We start from the raw sequence: 22,792 nt of genomic DNA, 5'->3' as shown, positions 1-22,792 counted from the left end.
TGCTTCGGATTCTGTGTCTCCAGCTCTCTTTTGCCCCTCTCCCATTCGTGCTCTGTCTCCTCTCTCTCTCTGTCAAAAATAAATAAACATTAAAAAAAAAAAAAACCTCTCTATTGTCTATTTTATAGTTGTTGAATAACAAATGAGGTCAGGGCTAATGTCTGACACAGGTATGATAAAGGGGTGAAATTCAGTTGGGGGACTCTCAGGCATCTATGAAATGTGGCTTGGGCAGGTATTTTTGGGTGTTGACTCCCCCAAATCTCATGATGTTGGCACCTTTGTGACTGGACAAAAGGCTTAGCCTTGGTCAGGGGATTGCAGTTGACTCTGAGATATGGTTTGAAATCTACAGTATGGACACCAGGCCTGAGCCAGGTGATTCTGGAATCACTTCCTTGACTACCAATCTGTATAGATTCTCTGCTCCCCTCCGCTCTGACTGCAACCCCTCAAAACCTTGGCCTCGGGGATGCAGGAAGAAGCCACCCGGGCTCCAGTGAATCAACCCACTGTCCAAGACAGGATGAGATGATATATAAGTGAATGAGAGAATACATAAATGAATAAAGGAATCTGTGTTCCAATAAAACTTTATTTGGCCCGTCCTGATCAAGTTTAATAGATATTTTTAAAACATGAGTAGTTATAACAATTCCTCTATAATAACAATTATTATGAACTCCTGGTCAAGGTCAGCAGCTTGTTCCTTTACCAAAAAAAGTAAAGCCACTCTCTGAGGACAAATGGCACATGAGAAGTGGTGTATATTTCCTTTTCTTTCAAAAAAAAAAAAAACAAAAAACAGAAAGAAAGAAACCCAAACACTTTGTATTTACATTTTTTCCATTTAAAAATTGGTCAGTGTGATTAATTCTGTTTTTAAATATAAGCTTCTAACGTGTTGCAGGTTTCAATGTACAACTCCTAGTTAGCTGATAGATTTAAGGTGCTGTTGAGGTGAGGGTGAGCACAGACCAAGGCCAATGCGGGGGAGTCTTCCAGACTGGCTAGACTTCCTGTGGGTAACTTTGGGGGGCGGGTTCCTGGAGGGGAGGCAGAATACCAGTAGTGGGAATGGCAGAGCATTCCAGGGAATGGACTAGGCTTCCTCAGAGGGCTCGCTGTGCCTGCACACCATCACCCCAGGCCCCGTGTGGGAGTACACCTCCGGGTGGGCATCGTCCAGACGCATCCTGGCCTACGCTAGGAGTGGCCTGGTTGCTTTGAAGCCCTTCCTGTGTCTCGGGGTCTCTATGCTGGTGCCCGACTCCCGAGGACCTCCGCTGTTGGCACGTTGCCTTTCACGTCCTTTCTGGATTCCTTGTCCCCAAGGCCACTTGCTTTCCCTGCATTTCTTTAGGGCCTGCTCTTTGCCAAGGCTAAATGGATGATCAAAATCAAAGGCAGTATTAATGAAACATGATAGGTCCCATGTGAAATCTTCTCTCCTAACACATTCGCTCGATGGCAGGCACCTCATTGCCTTGTTTCCTCCAAATGAGCAATTCATGCCAAGAACATGAGTTTCCAGGGTAGGCTGGGAGAGGAGTTCTGTATATGTCTGCCGGTGGGTTCGGGGTATGTGGGTGGGTATGTGGCTGGAGGGATTCGTGGAACTTTCGTCTTCAAACTCACCTGTGAATGACAGCCTCTGGGAACTGGGGCTGTGACCTTGCATCCGTGCGTGTGTCAGGAAAGTGCATAGGGAGTTCTGGAGGAGGTGTGAGCACAGGCATGGAAGATGAGTTCTCGTACCTACAGACCCCAAACTGGTCTGATCTGAAACAAGGTTTTTAGATCACACAGGGGTGAGGCAAATACAGGGGCATGGCAGATGGGAATATTTAAGTCCTCGAGGAACCAGAAAATATATGGTTGGTGACTAGGGTAAAACTGGCTCAGTTTCCAATTTTGGAATATAAGAAACATTGCTCTGAATGAACGTTCGAATAGGTCAGATGGTAATGGGCAGGGAAGAAACATCTTGGACTAAGTTTTCTGATTGGAAAGCCAGAGGGAACCCCAGCCGAGGAAGACAGTGGCCTAGGCTTCAAGGCTTGAAGACTGGGCTTCGAGGCTTGCCCTGACACAGACTAGGCCCTAATCATAACCACATCACTGGGTGTCTCTGGGCCTCACTGTCCTTCATCTGTTAGGCCAGATCATTTCAACACTCCTCGGCAGCAACATTCCTCGGAACCCAGCCAGGTGGTAGGGCTTGTCGACTGCCCTTTAAGACACCTTTCTTCCCCACACACCACCACTTATAAAACGAAGGGCCCCCTCTTTGCTGGGAAAGTGATCAACCCCCAAACTAGGCTCCTGTTCAAACCTGCTCCCAGAGGTTAAAGGCTGGTTATTAAGGCAGTTTAAGAAATGGACATTCTTCTCCCTCCTCGGATCCTTCCTGTGTTCTGCTAACCCCAAGGCAGCAGAGAGGGTTGGAAGGGGCAGTGGAGGTGCCAGGGAGGCACCCCTTCCTGCCAAGCCCGGCTTCCCGGGGGGGGCCTCCTCTAGGGGGCCTGGAGCTCCTTTCCCCCTCACCACCTTTCTTTGGAGAAGGCCTCTGTCTGCACAAGATCGCCAGGGTGCTCAGAGATGCACCCACCATTGAGGTCACCCAGTTTATTGTCTGGCAGGTCCTCCGGGTTGGTGCAGAGCTTCAGGGCGCGGGAGATGAACACGTCCAGGTCGAACTGGGGGCTCCCGCCCCCGTCGATGGGTGCGGGGTGGCCCGGTGGAGAGGCAGACAGGCGGCGCTCGGGGCTGTCGGGGGGTGGGCTGGCGCGCTCGGGGCCCACCTGCGTGCTCTTGACCCACTGCGCGATCTCCAGGAAGAGGCTGGCCGGCTCGTCTTCGCGTGGCCCGGCGTCTGCGGCCACCGCGGCACTGGGGGGCGCCCCGGCCGCCTGCTTCCAGTGCGACAGGTCCAGAATGAGCTTGGGCTCCGAGTAGTGGTGCGGCTTGTTGTCGCGCCACAGCAGCTTATCCAGGTAGGACGGCGAGCCCACTTTGTAGTCGCAGGAGCGGCCGCAGTCGGCCTCGAAGGCGCGCTCCATGGACGAGTGCGAGCGCTCCAGAAAGCGCTCGGAGCTGCTCTGCGAGTCCTTGCGCGGATCCACCTGCACGTCCTCAGCCAGCGGCGCGGAGCCCGCGCGCGGGTCGCGCTGTACCTCGCTGGCGTCCTGACACCTGTCCGGCCTCCACTCCAGGTCCGATGACAGGCTCACAGGGTACCTGCAAAGGTTCAGACGGACAGAATGGTGATTGTCCAACCTCGGGTGAGTTGGCTTCCTGGAGGGAGCCAGCCCCCTCATCCCGGTCTGCCACCCACAGGCGGCCTTTCCATTCCTTCCCTGTCCCTCGAGTCTTGTGACCCCCACCTCCCGAGGTAGGAAAGTGATGGGACAAGGTAATGGTGAGCCTCCAGGGTTCAGGTGGAGGGGCTGATTGTTTGGCTTAACCCTTGTATTCTTCCGTATACATTCAATACCCTACAGGTATTTCTGGAGCACCTTACCACCTGCCAGGCACTGGCACTGCCAGACACAGCAGTGAACAAAACAAGAAATTCCCCGTCCTCATGGAATCTATTTGCAAGTGCATCCACCTGTGCGGTGCTCCTCACATGCTGACAGATGCACACAGGTGCACACAGATCACCTGGGGACCTTATTAAATTGCAGCTCTTGATTCAGTAGCTCTGAGGCGGGGCCTGAGAGTCTGTGGTTCTAATAAGCTCCCAGGTGATGCTGATGCTGCTGGTCCAGGGACCACACTTTGAGTAGCAGGGCCCTCATGAGTGCTTCTCAGCCCCGGCTCAGATTAGAATCACCCCACACCCCCATTTCCGACTCAGTAAGTCTAGTGGGGGGAAGGGGGGCATCAGCATGGTTTTAACATGTCCCCAGGCGATTCTGAGGTACAGCCAGGACTAAGAACTCTCGCCCCAGTGGATCTGGTTGGATGCCCCACAGCACCCTGCATCCGTGCAGTGCAGATGGGATCTGTGGAAAGATCATAGACACCCTCAGGAGAGGTCAAAGGTGTTGGAATACTGCCTTCTGTCAACTGCCCTGCAGCCACGGAGAGCGAGCAAAGTCAGCTGGCCGAGAGCAAAAGAAGGGCGGTGTGCAGGCCGGGCCCTCTCCTTCCCCTGCCAGGTACTCCATGCAGAACAATGTGGAGGGAGAGAGCCCAGAGGAGGCAGCGGCCAGCTGCTCACGGTACAGGATGCCCAGTGCTCAAACCCAACGCACTGAGGATGGGCAGATTTGGCCGCGAAGGGGCAGACGCATGGCAGCAGTCCACACGATGTGGTTTGTGAGGCACAGGAAGGCTCCGGTACGGCCCGCCCGCCCTCCCAGCAACGCCATTAGGGCAGGAGTCGCTCCCAGAGGTGAACACAACACTGCCTCCTCGCACAAGGGGCCTGGAAATTGCAGAGATCTCTAGGAGGAAGAGCTTGTGAAGACCCTTATCCTTGGCTGCTACACACCAGGGGCCAAACCTTGGTTCTCTGAAGCCTTCACGGCGACTCTGTGGAGTTGGTATTATCACCCTGCCTTACAGATGAGGACGCTGGTGTTTAAAGGTTAAGCCATCTGCACAAAGCAGGAGGGCCTGCAGGAAGGAGTCTGCCATTGATTGGCGCCTCTCCCTCAGGCGGGTGTTAGGGGCAAGTTAGGAGCAGAAGTGTGTCAGGTCTAGAAATGGTCCGAGTTGGTGGGCAGTGGCCAGAGAAACCCTGCAGCACAGCCATGAGAAGCATGGGATGCGCCCCTCTGGGCCCTCACAGGCTGTGGAGTGGAGGGGGAGGGGCTGAGGGACCACAGTGAAGGGCGGGACTAGCATGGGGGGTAGCGGTCGGAAGAGTCTTCATTAATCTCTATTTGCTGGCAACTCTTGATAACAACAATCCACGACAACAAACCAACAAACCTGTCCCAAAATAGCAACATTGCCCTGGCCCTCCCTCGGTGCCTTCTTAACCTGAAACCGATCATCTGTCAAATGACAGAAAAGGAAAACTAGCTCATCTGTCACTTATGTAACTAGCTGTCACATTCCCACAGCAGCGGGGCTCCCACTTAGGGCCCCTCGGAGTCCTAGCTGCTAAGCAAGCCCTCGACTTCTATTTCTAAACTGAGCAGCTCTCGGCTCTCCCTCCCAGGATTACCAGATGGTGATGCCCCAATGTTTAGCTGCCTGAGCCCACGTCAGAACAGGAAGGGACCTAACAAACCATAACATGCCTGCACAGAGATTGTTAAAAATGTGTGTGTTCTACCCTCCTCTGAATCACTCACTGGTGGTGACTTCCGGGCACACGATGTTGGGGAGGATTCTGAGGGTGAGCCCAATTTGGCAGGAAGGAGTCCTGTGATGGCTCAGCAGTGTTGACCCAGAGGCAGACCAAGGAGGCCCCACACGAGGTAGCTATTAGCTGTGTGGCAAGACGTTCATCTCTAACCTCTCTGGGCTGTCACTTCATCATATGTCAGTGGGCACTAATAATAATGGCACGTCCCTTCATGGCATTGTCAGGAGGTGCAAATAATGTGAGCCACGCGAAAGTGTTGTGTAGTAGTAAGTTTTCCATGGTTGCCCTGCCGTGCACTGGTGCAGCCTACTTTGCTAGGGCAGATTCCCATTCCGCTAGAAGTGAGCTCCAGTGATGGGTGCTCCTTAAATGCTTGCAGAACACTGTATGGAGCCCTGTGTCCAGTATACCCGGGGGGGGGGGGGGGGGGGAAGGGGTGGAGGCTGTATTGCACCAAGGAAGGTCCCAGACCCACACATGCTCATCTACTGGGAACACCTGGGGACAGGAGAGAAGGGCAGGAGGCTAAGTTGGAGAAAGCACCCGTGGGCTCTAGAGCTTGGGAGACAGAGGGAAAGGTCATGGCGCATCATGGGGGCCAAACCGAAATGGGAGTATAAGAGCGTGGATTCTAGACTTCAGGGCTGGAGGCCTCTGGAACTGCACCTGTCCCAGTTGGAGAGCTGGCTCTGGTTGGCGGCCATCAGCAGGATGTCGTCGATCTCATCTTCGATGCGGAAGGGGTGCTGTGAGGTGGGCTCGTCCTCAGGGCACGAGTATGGGCTCATGTAGGGATGCTGCAGCCCCATCTCTGCTGTTAGGCGATCCATGGGGTTAAAGGTCAGGATCTTCTCTAGAAAGTCAATGGCTGTGGGGAGCAAAACAGGACACGAAGGTCACTCATTGCCTGCCCGCAGAGAATGCGACTCTTCTCTGACATTTGTTTTGTACTTTCCCCTTTGTAAAAAGGTTTTTAGCCATTTTCTTTCTTGTGATCCTCACCACGATCCAGTGACAAATTCAGAGCAGAGACTGATTTTTGACTTCACAAATGAATCAACAGAGGCCCAGAGGGGTAAAGTGACTTCCTAAAGTCACTGCTGGTTAGAGAAGGCCTGGGGCGAGAACTCTGCCTTAGGGTGGATTTCTCCAGAGACAGGGGTGGGGATGTAGGTAGTTCAGTGATAGTGATCCCGGAAGCCCTGGTAGGGGAGTGGGAAAGAAGCCCCGACAAGGTGTGCCCTTGAGCAGGTTCCTCCTGTGGTCACCTGGGGCTCGGTTCCCCTGTGGGAGGGATCCTCTAGGAGACAGCGTGGGACACACTTCAGAGGTGGCTCCACTTGTGGTGTCGGGGGGAGCTGAGGTATCTCTACGCCCACTCCCATGTGGTGGGGGTTGCATGCTGCTGGAGTGGACAGAGGAGCCTGTGGCTCCCAGGTGCCAGCAGTGACAAGCCTCCACTGAGAAAGGTCACTGAGAAAGTGTGGCAGGTGGGACAGGACCAGGGCTCCTGAGTCTAGTCCTTCTATGACATATTGCCCCTGGAGGTTTGACAAACAAGGGCAGGCAGGCTTGATATGAAAAATATTTAGCCACCAGGCTGCAGCCCTTCTGGGGACTAGGGACTAGATCAAGGGGAGATCCGAGGCAGCTGGAACCTGGATAGGCAGGGACACTCAGAAGCCTTGGGGAGTGGCTCGTTGCCAAACAGCATGAAAGTACATCGAGATACCGGCCGCCAGTCGGGTGTGTGTGTGTGTGTGTGTGTGGGTGTGCACCGGCCAAGCATCAGCTCTGCACTCAGGTACTGGTGTCCTTTCTCCCAAGCGGGGGTGGGGCCAGCCATGTGCCCTGTGGGCTCTGCTCTGGGTTATCTCAGGGCAAGGTCTACCTCTCTGGAGGTTTGCATTACCTCTGGGTGCTGGAGGCCCCACTTAAATCATGACTTGGCTAATCGTGTTACCGCCCTTGCGGTAAGGGAGAAATGCAGCTGAGCTCAAGGACCTCAGCCAGCACCACGACCCTGCCCCTCACTCCAGCCCTGGGTCTCTTTGCAGGAAGATTCACCAATGATTCAGGAAACTGACGGATTCAGAAGGTCACTGGCTTCCCAGGAGGACACGGCACTTCTTTGTAACCCTAGACGGAAAGATCTGTAATGCAACAGCAACCCTGATCACCGCCAAGTGCTCTGGGGTTCAGGGCGTGCTTCTGGGTCGGGGCTGCCAGACCTGAGAGAGCGTCACAGATTCTGGGAAGAATCAGGCACCGCAGCACACAGCCCCGCTCTGGTACTGCCTGGCTCCAGGCGGGGCAAGTCTCTCCCTCTTGGGGCCGCCTCCCTCTCTGGGCCCGACCTATTACTCTGGACCTTCTGACAAGGAGAGGAGAGAGTTGAAGCTCTAACCAGAGGCAGGCTTCATCACCATCACCACTGTTACTGATAAGCACCCAGCAAACCCTGAAGCTGGAAAGGGCCACTCCACGGACTCTACGAAGAATCAGTCTCCTCTTTCCTCCCTGATAGCTCGTCTTCTAGCATGTGCCCACACACTTCTGGAAGCCCAAATATTAGAGCCTCCTTATATCTCACCCAAAGCTGCCCCCCTTTAACCTCCGCCCCTAAGCCTAGCTCTGCCCTCTGTGGTTCCCATGTGTCGGCATGTTCTCTCTTCCCCATGATTGGTTCCCTCACAATTCAAGGCAGCAGCAGCCGGGTCCTGTGCAAGCCCCCCCACTCCATCTGGCACACGCTGGCCCACATCTCCCAGCATCCCCTGCAGTTTGATGTGGTTGTGTGATGGGGGCCTTTGGGGGCGTGGAAGTGACGTGTATACCCCACTTTCAGGCCACATGCATAAAGATCTCTTGCAAGAGCCTCTGCTCTCTCTTCCCCTGGCTTCGACCAAAAGTGGGTGTCCAGGGGGACCTTGAAAGCTGCGTGTTAAAGATGGCGACACCTTTCTGACAGCCTGGGTCCTGGGCAGAGCCCCAGGCTCCCCCACTCTGTCCGGACTTGAGATGAGCCATGCATACACTGCTAGCAGGATCACTTGGGAGGTTCCAGGTTTATCTGCCACAGTGTTAGTTTTGCCTCAGCATAGAAACCCTACCCACCCCCCCCCCCAACTTCTCTCCTCTGGGCTCAATCTCCCCACATGTTTTGAAGGCATTTCTAATATGAGACTTCTGTACAATTTTGTCACATTCCTGTGGCCCAGTAGACTCCAAACTGGACTTCCCAGAGCCCCAGGGGTTCCAGAAGGATTCTCAGGGGCAGCTCTGGAGACTGAGAGGCAGGTCAGCAGGGCCCTGAGGTCCCCAATTCTGCTTCAGCCAGAGCACTCCTTTAACTTGTTTTGATATTAGATTTCTTCACATTTGTCACTTATGATATACTTTTTTATTTAAAAAATTTTTTTCAATGTTTATTTTTTAGAGAGAGACAAAGTGAGCAGGGAAGGTACAGAGAGAGAGGAAGACGCAGAATCTGAAGCAGGCTCCAGGCTCGGAGCTGTCAGCATAGAGCCTGATGCGGGGCTGATGCGGGGCTCAAACTCACAAACCATGAAATCGTGACCTGAGCTGAAGTCAGATGCTTAAACTGCCCGAGCCACCCAGGCACCTCTATGACATAATTACTTCTTATAGTAAATGGAGCTCAAAACTGATGCCCCGATACAGTCTCAGGGACTGTCTCCCTTGTCCCACGCCTGTGGCTAGATGGCTGTGTCAGATGCTGAGGGACAGAGTCACCTAGACTGTCCTTTGAGCCTCTGGGGGCTACAGCCAGAGAGATACCCCTGCTTCTTCCCAGGCCTGCGGGGCCTCAAATGTACAGGAGACAGAGTGACTGCGGGTCACCAAGTGCTCTTCGGGGCAGGGGGGCCTGACGCCCTTTCTCTTGCTGGTATTTCGTACCAGTGACATCTCTTCCTAAAGCCAGAGATCAGTTGGAGACCTCTTCACGGCCAGAGGCAGGCAAGAGAATTTTGTTTGGAGTTGAGTTTTGGCACGTTGGGAGGGTGGGGCCAGCCTAGCTTTAGTGCACACCTGTTTGGCTACAGGATCGAGTCCAAACTCCTCAGCCTCTCAGTCCTTCTCACCTCTCCAGCTTTACTTCCTACCGCCGGGTCTGTGACTCGTCCAGCCGATGTGAGCCCTTACCACGTCCCTTTGTCCAGCTTCTCTGTCCCTCTCGGTGCGTGGTGGCTCCCTTCCTCTCCCCAAATACCTGGTCCCGCCGGCCCCTTCGGATGTGTTCCTTAGTCTTTGTTCTCATCTCTGGCAGGTGTTCCTGGTTTTCCCAGCGAGACCACCTCTTGTGTCTCTGAACTCCCATCCCTAGCACTCTGGTGGCTTAATAAACGTCAGTGGATGCTGCTGATGACAGTGACAGTGAGGAGCTTTATCTCTCCAGGACCAACTCTGATTTTGCCAAGACAAAGCCCACCACTCTGAGAGCCAAGTCCCCAAGGGGCTGCTATGTATGTGGACATGGGGGACACGTCCCTGACCCAGAATTCCCGAGAGGTAAACGCACCTCTTGTCTTGTGGTGGGATTTCTACAGGGGCCTAGGAGTCAAAGTAAATATACATGGGCTGAGTCTTAGTTTGTGGTGAATCAAATGATCCCTCTTCTCCTTTAATGAAGGGAAAACTGAGGCAGCTTATGATTGAATGGGGATCATGGCCAAGGACATTTCTGAAAGACATTGTTAGTGCTTTCCTGATGGTCTAATTTGTAATAAGGACACAAAGTGGCACAGAATAAATATCCATTTTATAGCCTCCACTGCAGCAAGGTAGGGCTGTGGGACTAAGTTCTGGCCAACAAAACAAGAGTGACGGTGAGGTGTACAAATTCTGGCCCACGACCTTAAGGGCAAGGGGACCCGCCCTCCTTCCCTACTTTCCTCCAGGTGGTAAGAGGGCAGAATAATAAGATAGAAGGTGCTTAGGCCCCTGGGTGACTTTGTATAGCAGGCTCAGCATGTTGGGCCTGGACTGTTTGCTTTTAGATTATTATATAAGAGAGAAATAAACTTTGTAACTTCCTTTTACTTTTCTTTTCTTTAAATATTTAATTTTAAGTAATCTCTATACCCATGTGGGGCTCGTACTCACAACCGGGAGATCAGGAGTTGCACACTCCACTGACTGAGCCAGCCAGATACCCCTTAACTTCATTTTTCTTAAAAAAGAAATGAATCTTATTTAAATCATTAAGAATTTGGGTCTCTCTTACAATTGGCTGAACCTGTATCCTACCTAATAGAAGGGTCTCCTAAGGAAGCCTCTAGCAAGTATGAGGCCTGGTGATAATGTTAACATTTAAGTTGATGAGTAACTGTCCTATGCCCAGGGCTTTACAAATTCTATTTTACTTACTCATCATGATGACCCTATGTGATGCATATCACTATACCCATTCTATAGTTAAGGAAACTGAGATGCAGAGAAGTTAAGAAACTTGCTCAAAGCCAAACAGCTACTCACTGATGGAATTGGGAATTGAGTCTGGGTCTGGGTCTCAAGCTCATAAAACTCACATTCTCTAAGAATGAAATCCTGCCATTTGCAACAACGTGGATGGAACTGGAGGGTATCATGCTAAGTGAAATAAGTCAGACAAAGACAGATATCCTATGTTTTCACTCATATGTGGAACTTGAGAAACTTTACAGAACATCATGGGGCAAGAGAAGGGGAAAACATAGTTTCAAACAGAGAGGGAGGCAAATCATAAGAGATTCTTAAATACACAGAACACACTCAGGGTTGATGAGTGAGGGGAGGGGTGTAGGGGAGAGGGGAAATGGGTGGTGGGCACCTGAGGAGGGCACTTGCTGGGATGAGCACTGGGTGTATGTAAGCGATGAATCATGGGAATCTACACCCGAAGCCAAGAGCACACTGTATACACTGTATGTTAGTTAACTGGACAATAAATTATATTAAAATATAAAAATGAAAAAAAACCACCTCACATTCTCTGCACCACATCATCAAGGGGAAAAAGATAAAGGGAGAGGAAGCAGGGCAGGAAGGAAGGCAAGTGAAAAAGATGAGAAGGAAAAGGAAGCAAAAACAGGGGTAGACTATGGGAGACCACTAACGACTGCCTTGAGGGGGGCCTGATGGCTGCACTCCAGGGGCCAGTGATGCTCAGCCTGGAAGTAGCTAGGGCAGATTCCTGCTGCAGTGGAGCGGCCTTGGCTCCTACGTCTAAGGACTTCGCTCCGTCCTTTTGGAAGGAGACCGCCCCCCCAGCCCCGCAGGGTGAAGCCAGAGCCCGGCCTCCAGGGTGCTGGCCTGGCTATCCCGCGGAGGTACCTTCGCTGTTCACTTCGGGCAGCAGCTTGCGCAGCGGCCGCTTCACTTCCCAGGTGCTGCTGACGAAGGAAGGCATCACCTTGAGCAGCTCGTCTTTGTCCTCCTCCCGGATCACGGGGATGGTCTCCAGGATGAGCTGCATCTGCTCCAGCTCGTGGGCCCCTGGGGAGCCAAATACCAGGTGGTTACGAGGGAGCTGCCCAAGTGGCTGGGGTGAGGGAAGCCCCCAGGTGGTTCTAGGAGGCCTGGGAGGGGCAGCACAGGACAGTGGGAGCAGCGCTGGGCCGGGGGCCAGGGCACCTGGGTTCTGGTCTTCCCTCTGCCACTAACTTGCTGTGTGACTGTGGGCAGGTTGCTTGCCATCTCTGGGGCTTGGCTTTGTCAAATGTCTCCGCTTCTGGAATGGACCAGTCTGATATAGACTGATCAGCCAGAGCTAACAGCCGGGTCCAAGACTTCCCAAGTCCCCTTTCCAGATGCCTCTCTGCATGTTCTTTAACAGGCTGGGAAAGGAAATGATTTTAAAACCAGGACTGAGCCTCACCTTTTGGTTTCCAATTAGGAGGATCCCAATGAGGAGGGGGAAATTCAGAAATAACAAATTGGCTTTGGAATGCGTCTTGGGAACTAAGTGGTACTGCTCACTCCTTCAGGCAGTGGGAGGAGGACGGGTTATGCCAGGTCTGCGAAACAGGAGTGGAGTCAGGCATTTATTCGCTCCTTCATTCATTCACTCAATAATGACTTACTGAGCACCTTCTTCCTGGCAGGCATCAGGCAGGAAGCTCGTCCTTAAGGAGCTTCAGACATTATGAGTCTCAGAACTCACAACTCCTGCCGCCCAGACACTGATGCTGTGTCAGCGCTGTGGCACTGCTGGTGAGGCTCAGGTCTCTCTCTTCCTTGTCCCCCTGGACCTCCAGACTCTTCTTATTTCCACTGCTCCCATTTTCCCTTCTGCATGAGTACCCCTTTCACTTACCTCTACGGGTTAAATCCTTAACCAAGACTCTCCAAATTCAAGAAGTCCCCAGACTCATCTAGCTGCTCAGAGGGCCCTCCCCTTACCACCAGTTCCTACAGGACTCCCATCTGCCGGAAGCTGGTGGCCTATGGTGGGGCACTTCCATGTCCCCCGACGACGCCCTGTGTAGCACTAAGCACGTGTGGATGCTGTGGTGCTGCCCCAGCGAGTGCCTATAGCTCAGGTTCTATTCTGAAGCAGCCCCTTTGGCTGCCCCCATGGAGGACAGCTCAGGGACTCTGGGAGCCCCCTGAGGGGCCCCTGTCCAAATGAACACTCCAGACCGACTGCTCACAGTCGCAGGGAGAGAGGAGGAAGAGGCTGAAAATGTAGGATAGATGTTTTCAGGGGTCTATCTCAAGGTGTCTGAGTATAAGTAGTCACTTGATTTTGAAAGTTCTGTGCTCAGTAGACTATTTTTAGCCTCTCCAGTATTTTGCCTGAAATGATAATAAGGTGCCTCCAAGTAGCTCCATAAGGCTGTGCAGGTAATTTCCTTTTTTTAATTTTTAAAGTTTATTTATTTATTTGGAGAGAGAGAGAGAGCAATGGAGGGGCAGAGCGAGAGGGAGAGAGAGAGAATTGCAAGCAGGCTCCACGCTGTCAGCACAGAGTCGGAGTGGGGGCTCGATCTCAGGATCAATGAGATCGTGACCTGAGCTGAAATCAAGAAGAGTTGGACGCTTAAGCGACTGAGCCACCCAGATGACCCCATACAGGTCATTTTAAAGAGAAAGACCAGGATGTTTTGTGATTGGCATGCTGTGTTTTTTTTTTCTTCTTCTTCTTTTTTTGCACTCAGTTTGCCCTTTTTACAGAATGCCACTAGAGGAGAAGTCAGATGACATGGCTAGTGACTTACCGGCAAAGAGCATTCTCCCCGTGAGCATCTCGGCCAGGATGCAGCCGGCGGCCCACATGTCGATGGCTTTGGTGTAGTTGTTCGGGGAGAGGAGCAGGCGTGGTGAGCGGTACCACTTAGTTACCAACCCTTCCGACAGATAACCCTGGAAGACAAATAAAACCCAGTTCTGATGATCAGCCATGTGTAGATGCCCTCTCTCCCACGCACCTCCTTCGAGGATCTCTCCCCATCCGAAGGCAGCACCCCTTTCTGGATCCCTTCACTGTTGAACCTTACCTGAGTCCCAGGGGTTCTCTGTGGACGGGGAGGCAACATACCAATATTTCAGAAAGAATACTTTCCCACCCCAACTTGATGTAACCATGCAGAACAAATCTGCCCTCATCTAGTAAGAAGATGGATAAATAGGAACCATAGTCAAGTTCATTACCACCATCAATGGAGTAATGATGAGAACCTGGAATTTCATTTATCCAGTGACTGCATCTCAGAAATAGCCCTACATTTGAAATCAAGCCAGTTACTTTGGTGCTGATGAGTAGAATTAATGTGGCTACAATGTCAGAGACACTGAGCCCCTGCTGAAAATGGATAAGGCCAGCTTCGTAATGGGTGCAGGTGAACAGCATATGGAAACAGCCCTAAATGGCAGAGTGGACACAGCTTTGGTTGGCTCAGAGGATTCTGGGAGTTCTACAGCGTGTCTTTTTGGCAGACAGGTGTACTAGCTGACTTCAGCCACTGCTCAGGGATTTGTGTTCTGGGATTGAATCCTTCCCTACAAGATATGGTGATGACATAAGTGTTTTAGCACAGAATGGAAAATATAGCCAGGCAATTTGGAAATTGTTTTCTACATAATTCAGAACGTTTACCCCACAATGTAACCTGTGAGGTGTCCATTTGGATTACCTGGAACAGTCTCTTTAAATTGAGAAGGTAGACCCATTTTGGGGTCAAGGTGAGACAATTCAGACTGAGGGGATACCATGGGAGACTTTAGGGATGGTCTTGTTATCTGCTGATGGAACCCCCCCATTTAGCATTTGAATTGTCCTTTTTACTGACTGAAGAGGTATCACAGACCCAGGCTAAAGCAGATGAAAACTTAAGAAGCCCAAATACCCAGGAGCTTTTGATCAACATCTAGACTCTCTTTATGTGTTAAGCAAAGATTTATTAAATGTTTGAAACCTTCTGAGAGCCTGCATTATGACAGCGGTTTTCTCTCCTCTGTGGCACATACTTCCTCAGAGTAGGGCCTCAAACTGGTGGAGGGAAGCGGGGAGAGAGGAAATGACACAGAGCTTCCCCGATCTCAATGCTCCGACCCAAACGGACTCCTTACAATCCCCTCATGTCCCCTTCTGGTCACCTGCCTTTCCCCCAGCCCCCTAGCGACCACTGCTTTCTGTCCTCTAGTTTTGCTTTGTACAGAATGTCCTATAAATGGAGTCACAGCTGCTTTTTGAGGTTAAATTCCTTCCATTAGCATAATGCAGCCAGACTCATACATGTTGTTGTATGTGCGGTAGGTTGTTAGGAGTTTAAGTTTGATTCTAAAAATTACAGACACTTGGGATGCCTGGCTGGCTCAGTCAGTAGAGCATGCAACTCTTGATCTCAGGGTTGTGAGTTCAACCCCCATGTTGGGTGTAGAGATTACTTAAAAAGACAAAAAAATCTTAGGGCACCTTGGTGGCTCAGTTGGTTAAGTGTCCGACTCTTGGTTTTGGCTCAGGTCATGATCTCATGGTTCATGAGTTCAAGCCCCACACTGGGCTCTGCACTGACAGGACGGAGCCTGCTTGGGATTCTCCCACCCCCACCCTGCCCACCCCCATCTCAAAACAAATAAAAATTCAAAAAAAATACATAAAATAAAATCTTAAAAAAAATTACAGACACAAGCCAAACTGTAGAAGTTCACTTCTGGGTGGGCGGTTCGCAAATAAAGAATGGTCTGATTTATTTTCTAGTCAGAGGCTGAGACTGCCAGAGACTAAAGCGGAGTCACCCAGAGGGGAGGTGATATAAGGGGAGTTTTCTCTGATATGTAAATGAACAGTCTTTTAGGGAATGGAATTTCCTGTAATTAACTTCTGGCTCTCTGAAGCATCTAGGACTGCAGTGGGCACACAGAGGGGTGGGGGTGCGGGGGCTCCCTTCCAGAAATACATGCCTTGAAAGTAAAACAATGATGTTTGCCTGGGCAACGCTGCCCCTGGGCCAGAAATAAAGGCCAGGCCATGATAGCAGCTAAGAAAGTTCACTCACAGCTCTTCCTTACTTTTGAATGAAAATCTAGAACCTGATGCTTTTTCCTTAACCACTAGCTGCCGCTTCCCTCTGGTTACTTGCCTCTCAAGCCCTTTTGAAAATATAGAGAAGACATACTGATGTGTTTCAGAAGCCATAGGGCAGAGGAGAATTTGGGAACCAACAGGAGGCTCTCTTCCTGGTTGGTGGGGCAGACCTGGGGACATGGTGGCAGGGGTCCTGCCCTCAGCTGGGATGAGCCCGCGGTGTCTGAGCAAGAGTGGCTCTGGGACCCACAGCATACTGGTGATCTGAATTCAAGAAAGTTTCAGTGGAGTGATTGGGCGAAAGTCAGAATCCTCTAGAATGAAAAGAAAATATCTTTAAAGAATATCCAGGAGTGGAGACTCAGTTTTATCAGAAGGGCTCACAAATCAGTAAGTACATCGGCTCAACTGATATCCTTAAATGGCTTTCCTGCCAGAGCCTGCGGGTGGGGACAGTTGTAGAGGAGCCTGTCCTCAATCATCAGACCTGGTCTCACACGGTGCACTGTCGAGCGAGTCGGAAGGCGTCACGGCTCCGAGGAGACAGGAAACCAACACTCCTACACTTCTCCGCGGCCACCTCTCAGCACGTGAGACGCAAGACTGGAGTTGCCCTTTCCCGAGGGTCCCTTTCCTCCTGCCACCCCATCCATTGGTGTTCCGGTGGGAAGCTGATTCTGGAGGTGCTGCTGGGGGGGGCGGTTGGACAGGGTTTCCCGTCGAGACCCCGTCACGGGGCCATCGGGCCTTCTTCATCTATTGCTCTGACCAGTCCATTTTGCTTCTTTGTAAGCATCAGGTACAGCCAAGGGGAGGCTTTGATTTTGCAAAAGCATCATAGGTGTTTGGGAAATAATCTAGCAGCAGCCGGCCTCTGAGGAGGGTAATTAGGGACCCCCGACAGATCCAACGGGAAGGTATAATTAATGCTCTGAGCATCTTCTTTGCAGAGGGAGCAGGGGGCACTGTGCTCAGTCCCAGCTGCCTGCCAGGGAATGGAGAACAGCCTTGCTCACCCTCACCCCAGAAGGGTGGGCCCCGGCCCACTGCTCCAGCGAGCGAGCACAGGGTGGGCTCCCGGTCTGGGCCACTTGTTTCTATGCCTCCACCCGCTCTGAGCCTGATCTCTTGTGTCTGGGAGACAGAAGGAAGGTTGGGGGAGAAGCATGTTCCAATAAGCCTTCCATTTCACCCTTCTGGCCCCTCATGAGGAGAGGGCGAATTTAAATGGGGACACAGTCCCTGAAGAATGAAAGCCCAGGCCACAGTAGCTGAGTGTGTGGTGTGGGGAGGACAAGGTGGGAAGGTTGGTTTCTCCCCTCATACTGAATGGCTGCTTAGGGCTACCCCTGCGTCCAGGCCAGGCTGGGGGGCGGGGGTTCCGACAGCCTCACCTCCTCTACCAGAAGTCTCTGCCAGGTGTTGTCCCTGTGTATGGAAATGAAGGTGATGATTAAAACCTTCCCTGCCTTCAAAGAGCATATAATGCGGTCAAAAAGATGAAATACTGACTATGATTGTCGGAAGGATAAGGAAATGATCTTGGTCAACATTTATGTGGGACTTGCTCTGTGCCGAGCGCTGTGTTAGCATTTTACATGCATTCATTCTGTAGTCTTCCCATCAGCCTCTCGATGCAGGCTCTTCACAGAGTAGTAACACAACCCGCCCAAGGTCATATGACCAGGAAGTGGCCCAGGATGTCTGGCTCCAGAGTCATGCTCTGTACGTTGCTGGACCTCCACCACACCGCACATCAGAGTCCTGGTAAGCAGTGAGGAAGAGGCATACTTAGAACGCACAGGGGCATGTCCGTTTAGCAGTGGGTCAGGGAAGGCTCCACGCCGATGAGGTTCGAGCTGGTCTTAAAGGATGGGGACATCCTTTTTTTGTTTTGTGGTGACAATGGGCACCAGTGTGAGTAAAGATGGGGGGGGGTGGTGGGAAGACCTGGAATGTGTTCAGGGGACAGAGAGAAATCTGGGCATGTGGACAAATGGGATGAGGGAAGAGGCAGAGGAGAATGACCTTTGTTCTGAAAGTTAGTGGTTGCCAAGGACCCCCAACAATGGGAACCAGGGGAAGTGCTTGTGAGATGTACAGATCGCCCAAAGTTACTGGCTTGGAGTCATGGAGGTCCATCTTGAATGAGCTCCCCAGGGAACCCGTGAGCCCCCCGCCCCTCCCAGTTTGAGAACACCAGGAAGAACAAGGGAGGAAGGCAGAATTGGGGAAGGAGGGGTCGTGAGTAGGACAGGAGCTTCACTTTACGCTGGGAGAGGTTGCTCTGCTTTTCCCGTTGGCCCTGGGCAGGCCTTCCTCCTATGGTGTGGCTCTTGCGGATTCTTAGTACCGGGGAAGGTGTTGTGGAGCACAGCAGTTACAGGCTCTGCAGTCCTGTTGCTCGCAGCCTGAAGAAACCTGCAAGCCCTGGCCGACAGCAAGACGCTACTCTCTGGATAGCAGGGGATCATGGGGCTCAGGAAGGCCTTGGGAAAGCCCCCGGGCACCGTGCTTCCTTGCAGCACACAAATACACCCCTGTCTGATCTAGAAGAAACTAGGTCAAGGGAAAAAGAAATCAGGCTATGGAGGAGTAGAATTTTTAGCCTCAGGGGTCAATGGGGGTGTTGCATGGATGCTATGATTCTTGTGGACGTGCTAGTTCCCAGAAGACCTTCTGGTGAGCGTGCCGTGGAAATTGAAAGAATACACACAAGGAATGGGAAAGTCACACACGGAAGGTGGGGGGGTGGCATGAGAGCTGCCTTTAGGCATTTGCAAGTCTATCATATGGATGAGGAGTGAAGCTTGTTCGCTGAGACTCTGGGGACACACGTGAGCCAAAGCATGAGACAGAAATCTATGTAATACGATAATAATAGCTAACATTTACCGAACTCCTCAAACTGCTCTGCTTCATATGGATCAACTCACTTCATCCTCATAACACCCCCATGAGGTAGGGACTCTCATTATATCCATTTTTACAGAGAGGAATCTGAGGCACAGAGAGGGGAACCACTCTATCTATGGTCACACAGGCTGTAAGAGACAAGCTGGGTTCCACCCCAGGCTGTGCGGATGTAGCACCCCCCATCTGAATATGCAGCTCTGATGCCTTTCACATGAGGAAACCCTCTAAAGCTAAGTGGGGGACTGGGCTCCTAACAGGCTGAGGTGTCCGGGCACAGCACGGACAAGCTCGTGGAGAGACGTGCCAACACCACCCTCCTGGTGGACATCTAGAGCACAGCTTCCAAGACAGTGGCGTGCACTCGAATACTCAGGGATCCGGGCTGATTGAAAGCAGATTCCGTTTCATCAGGGGAACAAGGTGATGCAGATGCTGCAGCACTGACCTTGGACCAGCAAAGCCATCGCTGACCTTTAATATCACGCCTTGCCCTAAGGAATTATGATCTGCCTTGCTCGCAGGCCAGGCAGATTTCTCATTCAGAGCAGCAGGCTGACCTATAATAGGGGTTAATTCTTTGTGTTACAGACACCCATCAAAAGATCATTTAGAAAAACAACACTCTCCCAGAGGCCCCTCTAAGCACAGAGGTACGGTCCCCCGCTCTCCAGCCTTTTCCCCCTGAAGGTATAATTCTTACTTGTGCCAATATCCATATCAGGCGTGCTAGAAGCCTTTTTAAAAAGAAAGAACACCACAGCCAAATAGCCGTTCTTATTGTTGACTCCACACTCATTCTATTAAACTCATTTCCATGAAAATGTGCAGCAGGGAACCTCTCAAGCCGAGGAAAGGAACACACAATCTTAAAAGCCAAGTGCACAGCACAATCCTTAGTAAGTCATCGGGTACATTCTGTTTATGCAGCTGAAATGCACACGGGGGAAGGAATAATATGGTTAAATCAGCTGCACTGAGTTTTCATTACCTTCAAGATGCCCTAAATGCTCATATGTCCCCTTTTTTCAGGGCTGCCCCTTCCCCATTCCATGCTCTAGGGGATCCTGTCCAATGAAATTCACAGTCTCTGCCTAGGTTTCCATGGAAATCAACCAAAGCCCAGTTAAGTTCCTATAGGTCTGCAGACTCCATGTGGTTACCTGTCTTTATATTTTAAAAAATTGTGATAGAACCGCTTTTTAAAAAAAGAATTTATTTGGGGCGCCTGGGTGGCGCAGTCAGTTAAGCGTCTGACTTCAGCCAGGTCACGATCTCGCGGTCCGGGAGTTCGAGCCCCGCGTCAGGCTCTGGGCTGATGGCTCAGAGCCTGGAGCCTGTTTCCGATTCTGTGTCTCCCTCTCTCTCTGCCCCTCCCCCGTTCGTGCTCTGTCTCTCTCTGTCCCCCCCCCCCAAAAAAAAAAAAAAGAATTTATTCTTGGGGTGCCTGGGTGGCTCAGTCGGTTAAGTGTCCAGCTCTTGGTTTTGGCTCAGGTCATGATCTCATGGTTTGGGAGATGGAGCCTGGCATCGGGCTCCTCGCTGGCAGGTGCGGAGCCTGCTTGGGATCCTCTCTCTCTGCCCCTCCCCCACTCACTCTGTCTCTCAGAAGAAATAAACTTAAAAAAGACTTTTTTTTTAATACTTTATTTTCAACTGTGGCAAAATACACTCAACATAAAATTCACCATCGTAAGCAGTGTTAAGTGTACAATTCAGCGACACCGAGTAGGTTCGCACTGTTGTGAATCCATCCATCCATCTCACACAAGTGAGTCTGTACCCATGCAAGACGATCCCAGACTGCGTGCCCCCGGCCCCTGGCAACCACCCGTCTACTTCGTCTCTGTCAATCTGACTGTACCGTCTTTTTGTCACTGGCTTATTTCTCTCAGCATAATCTACTTCCCCTTACCTTTAGGCAGCAGGAAAGTGGGAGCAACGGGGTGGGCTTCCTTTTAAAAAGCACTTTCTTGAAATGCAGTTGCCTTCTAGTTCAACTACAGCTTGCATCACAGGTAAAAGCTCTGGCCATGACCCTCATGGGGTCCAAACCATGAAGTCTGAATTCTACCACAGTTCAAAGACATGACAAAATGTTTTGTTTGTTTGGAGATGTACCGGGATCGCGGGCTGTCCTCCCGCCATCGTCACCAGGGATGCGCCGCTGAGCTGGTTAGAGAGGTCGATGGAGGGAAGGCTTGTTAAGCTGCTTCAGCCTCAGTTTCCCCATCTGCTTGAGTTCCTGGTCTCCAAGTTTCCCTCTGCGGGGCGCTAGAGTCCTAGGATGCTGCACCACAACACAGCAAACTTTAAATGAGGGGCCCTGCTGGGCCAAAGTGGCTCATTTTTAATGGGCTGGTCTGTGAGCAAAGACTCCTTTTAGGAAGATGCATTAACTGCCAGGCCATAATTAGACATTTGTCTCGCTGACTTTCACAGGGCAATCTGGCAGCACCCTGAGGCAGCTGCTCTCAAAACTGCTACCCATCAGAAGCACCTGGGGAACTTCAGAGAATCCTGATTCTCAGGCCACCTGCCAGAGCAATGACGTCAGAATCTCTGCGGGTAGGCCCCGAGCATTAGTACTTTTTAAAACTCCCCAGGTGATTTCGGTTTATAGCCACACTTGAGAACCAGTGTCCCATAGATCTTGGTCCACCTGCTTTGAAGGGTAAACAGTGTTTTCAAGGTTCCCCAATTAGTGCAGCTTCTATTTTTAGCTCCTCTCAGGATGAGATGAATCCTTGAATAGCCACAGAGGTCTTCTCCAGGCAGCTGACCCCAAGGAAGTAAAAATTTACTGGAAAGCAACCTATAATAACAACGGCTGCCATTTATTGAAAACGTACGATATGCTAGGCACTACGCCAAGTGCTACTTTATTATTGGCCCATTTCATTATTAAAATGACCCTGTGAGAAAAGTATAGAGTGGTGAATAACTTGGCCAAGGCCAGATGAGCTAAAAGTTGGCAGTGCTGAGATTCAATCCCATCAGCGAACAAAACGAAGTCCCTATAATCACGGAGCATCCTTGTCAGCAGGACAGATAGATGAACAAATGAATGTGTAACATGTCCAGTGAAGATAGTACTAGGAATGAAAATAAACCAGGGTAAGGCAATAGAGTGAAGGATTAGGTGGGTGGTCCGGGAAAGCCTCTGTGATAAGGGGACATTAGTGACTCTCGTAGCCATAGGGGGAACATCAAAGATGTTGATCTGTGAGTCCCAAGTCTTCCTTTCCGTCCCCCACCTCCATCCCCAAATGAGAGCAGCACTTTCAACTTTCTCCCCTCACCTAGCAAACCCTCCTTGGAGATCTCTCAACAACATCCAGATAAAAGTAACTGAGAACATCTTTACGCGGGGTAGAACTAACGTCTGTGGAACACCCATTATGCACAAGGGATGTTTCTTTTTTTTTCTTTTCGCCAGCATTAGCTCAGCTAATGTAAAAATAAATATATTTTTTTTCATTTTCTATATGGGGAAATTATTGCAGCCCCTACATCCTCAGCCTGGCTTGATAGGCCCACAGTGGAACCTCAGGAATCGACTGCCAGTCAATAAATTATTTGGAGGTTTGCTGGCCATGTGACTATCAGAGGGCAAGGGTAACAGCCATGTTCAACTCCAGCCCTCTGAAATCTTGGGGCTCCCTCAGGTGTGAGCCGCGGCTGTGAATCTCCATCTGACATTATCTTGAGGCTGCCTGGTGGTAACTGGGCCCTTTGTGCTGCTAATCTTGCTGGGGGTCAACCCGGAGGTCAGACTCAGCACCTTAGTGCATCGTTCCCCCCTCCACTCTCAAAAAGAAAGAGAAGGCTAACCCCAGGGCACTGTGGAGTAAGGTGTACAATAATAATGAACATTTGCCAGGGGCTGACCACGTGGCAGGTACCATCCCGAGCTCTCTGTGTTCTTTCATGATTGTCATGATAGTCTCACAGGGTGGGCACTATCACTGTCCCCGCTCTTTGGCAGGGAGTTGAGGCAGGGAAGTCAACGACCCAGTACC

At 51.3% G+C, this 22,792-nt stretch overlaps 1 protein-coding gene across 2 annotated transcripts in view; it reads right to left on the bottom strand.

The window, feature by feature from the left end:
• Positions 1-575: 575 nt before the first annotated feature.
• Positions 576-22,792, bottom strand: part of MAPK4 (mitogen-activated protein kinase 4) — a 152,189-nt gene continuing 129,972 nt past the window's right edge. For both annotated transcript variants that reach the window (XM_043558845.1, XM_043558847.1), the window contains exons 3-6: positions 13,549-13,693; positions 11,663-11,824; positions 5,993-6,194; positions 576-3,240 (exon numbers count right to left, since the gene is read on the bottom strand). In XM_043558845.1, the coding sequence (XP_043414780.1) occupies positions 2,544-3,240; positions 5,993-6,194; positions 11,663-11,824; positions 13,549-13,693 (1,206 nt within the window). In that variant the 3' untranslated portion in view covers positions 576-2,543. The remainder of the gene's footprint in view (positions 3,241-5,992; positions 6,195-11,662; positions 11,825-13,548; positions 13,694-22,792) is intronic.

Source organism: Prionailurus bengalensis, chromosome D3 (assembly GCF_016509475.1).
Source record: "Prionailurus bengalensis isolate Pbe53 chromosome D3, Fcat_Pben_1.1_paternal_pri, whole genome shotgun sequence".
Lineage (NCBI taxonomy): Eukaryota > Metazoa > Chordata > Mammalia > Carnivora > Felidae > Prionailurus > Prionailurus bengalensis.
The sequence above is the reverse complement of the archived record's forward strand: the minus strand, read 5'-3'. Positions and strand labels throughout refer to the sequence as shown.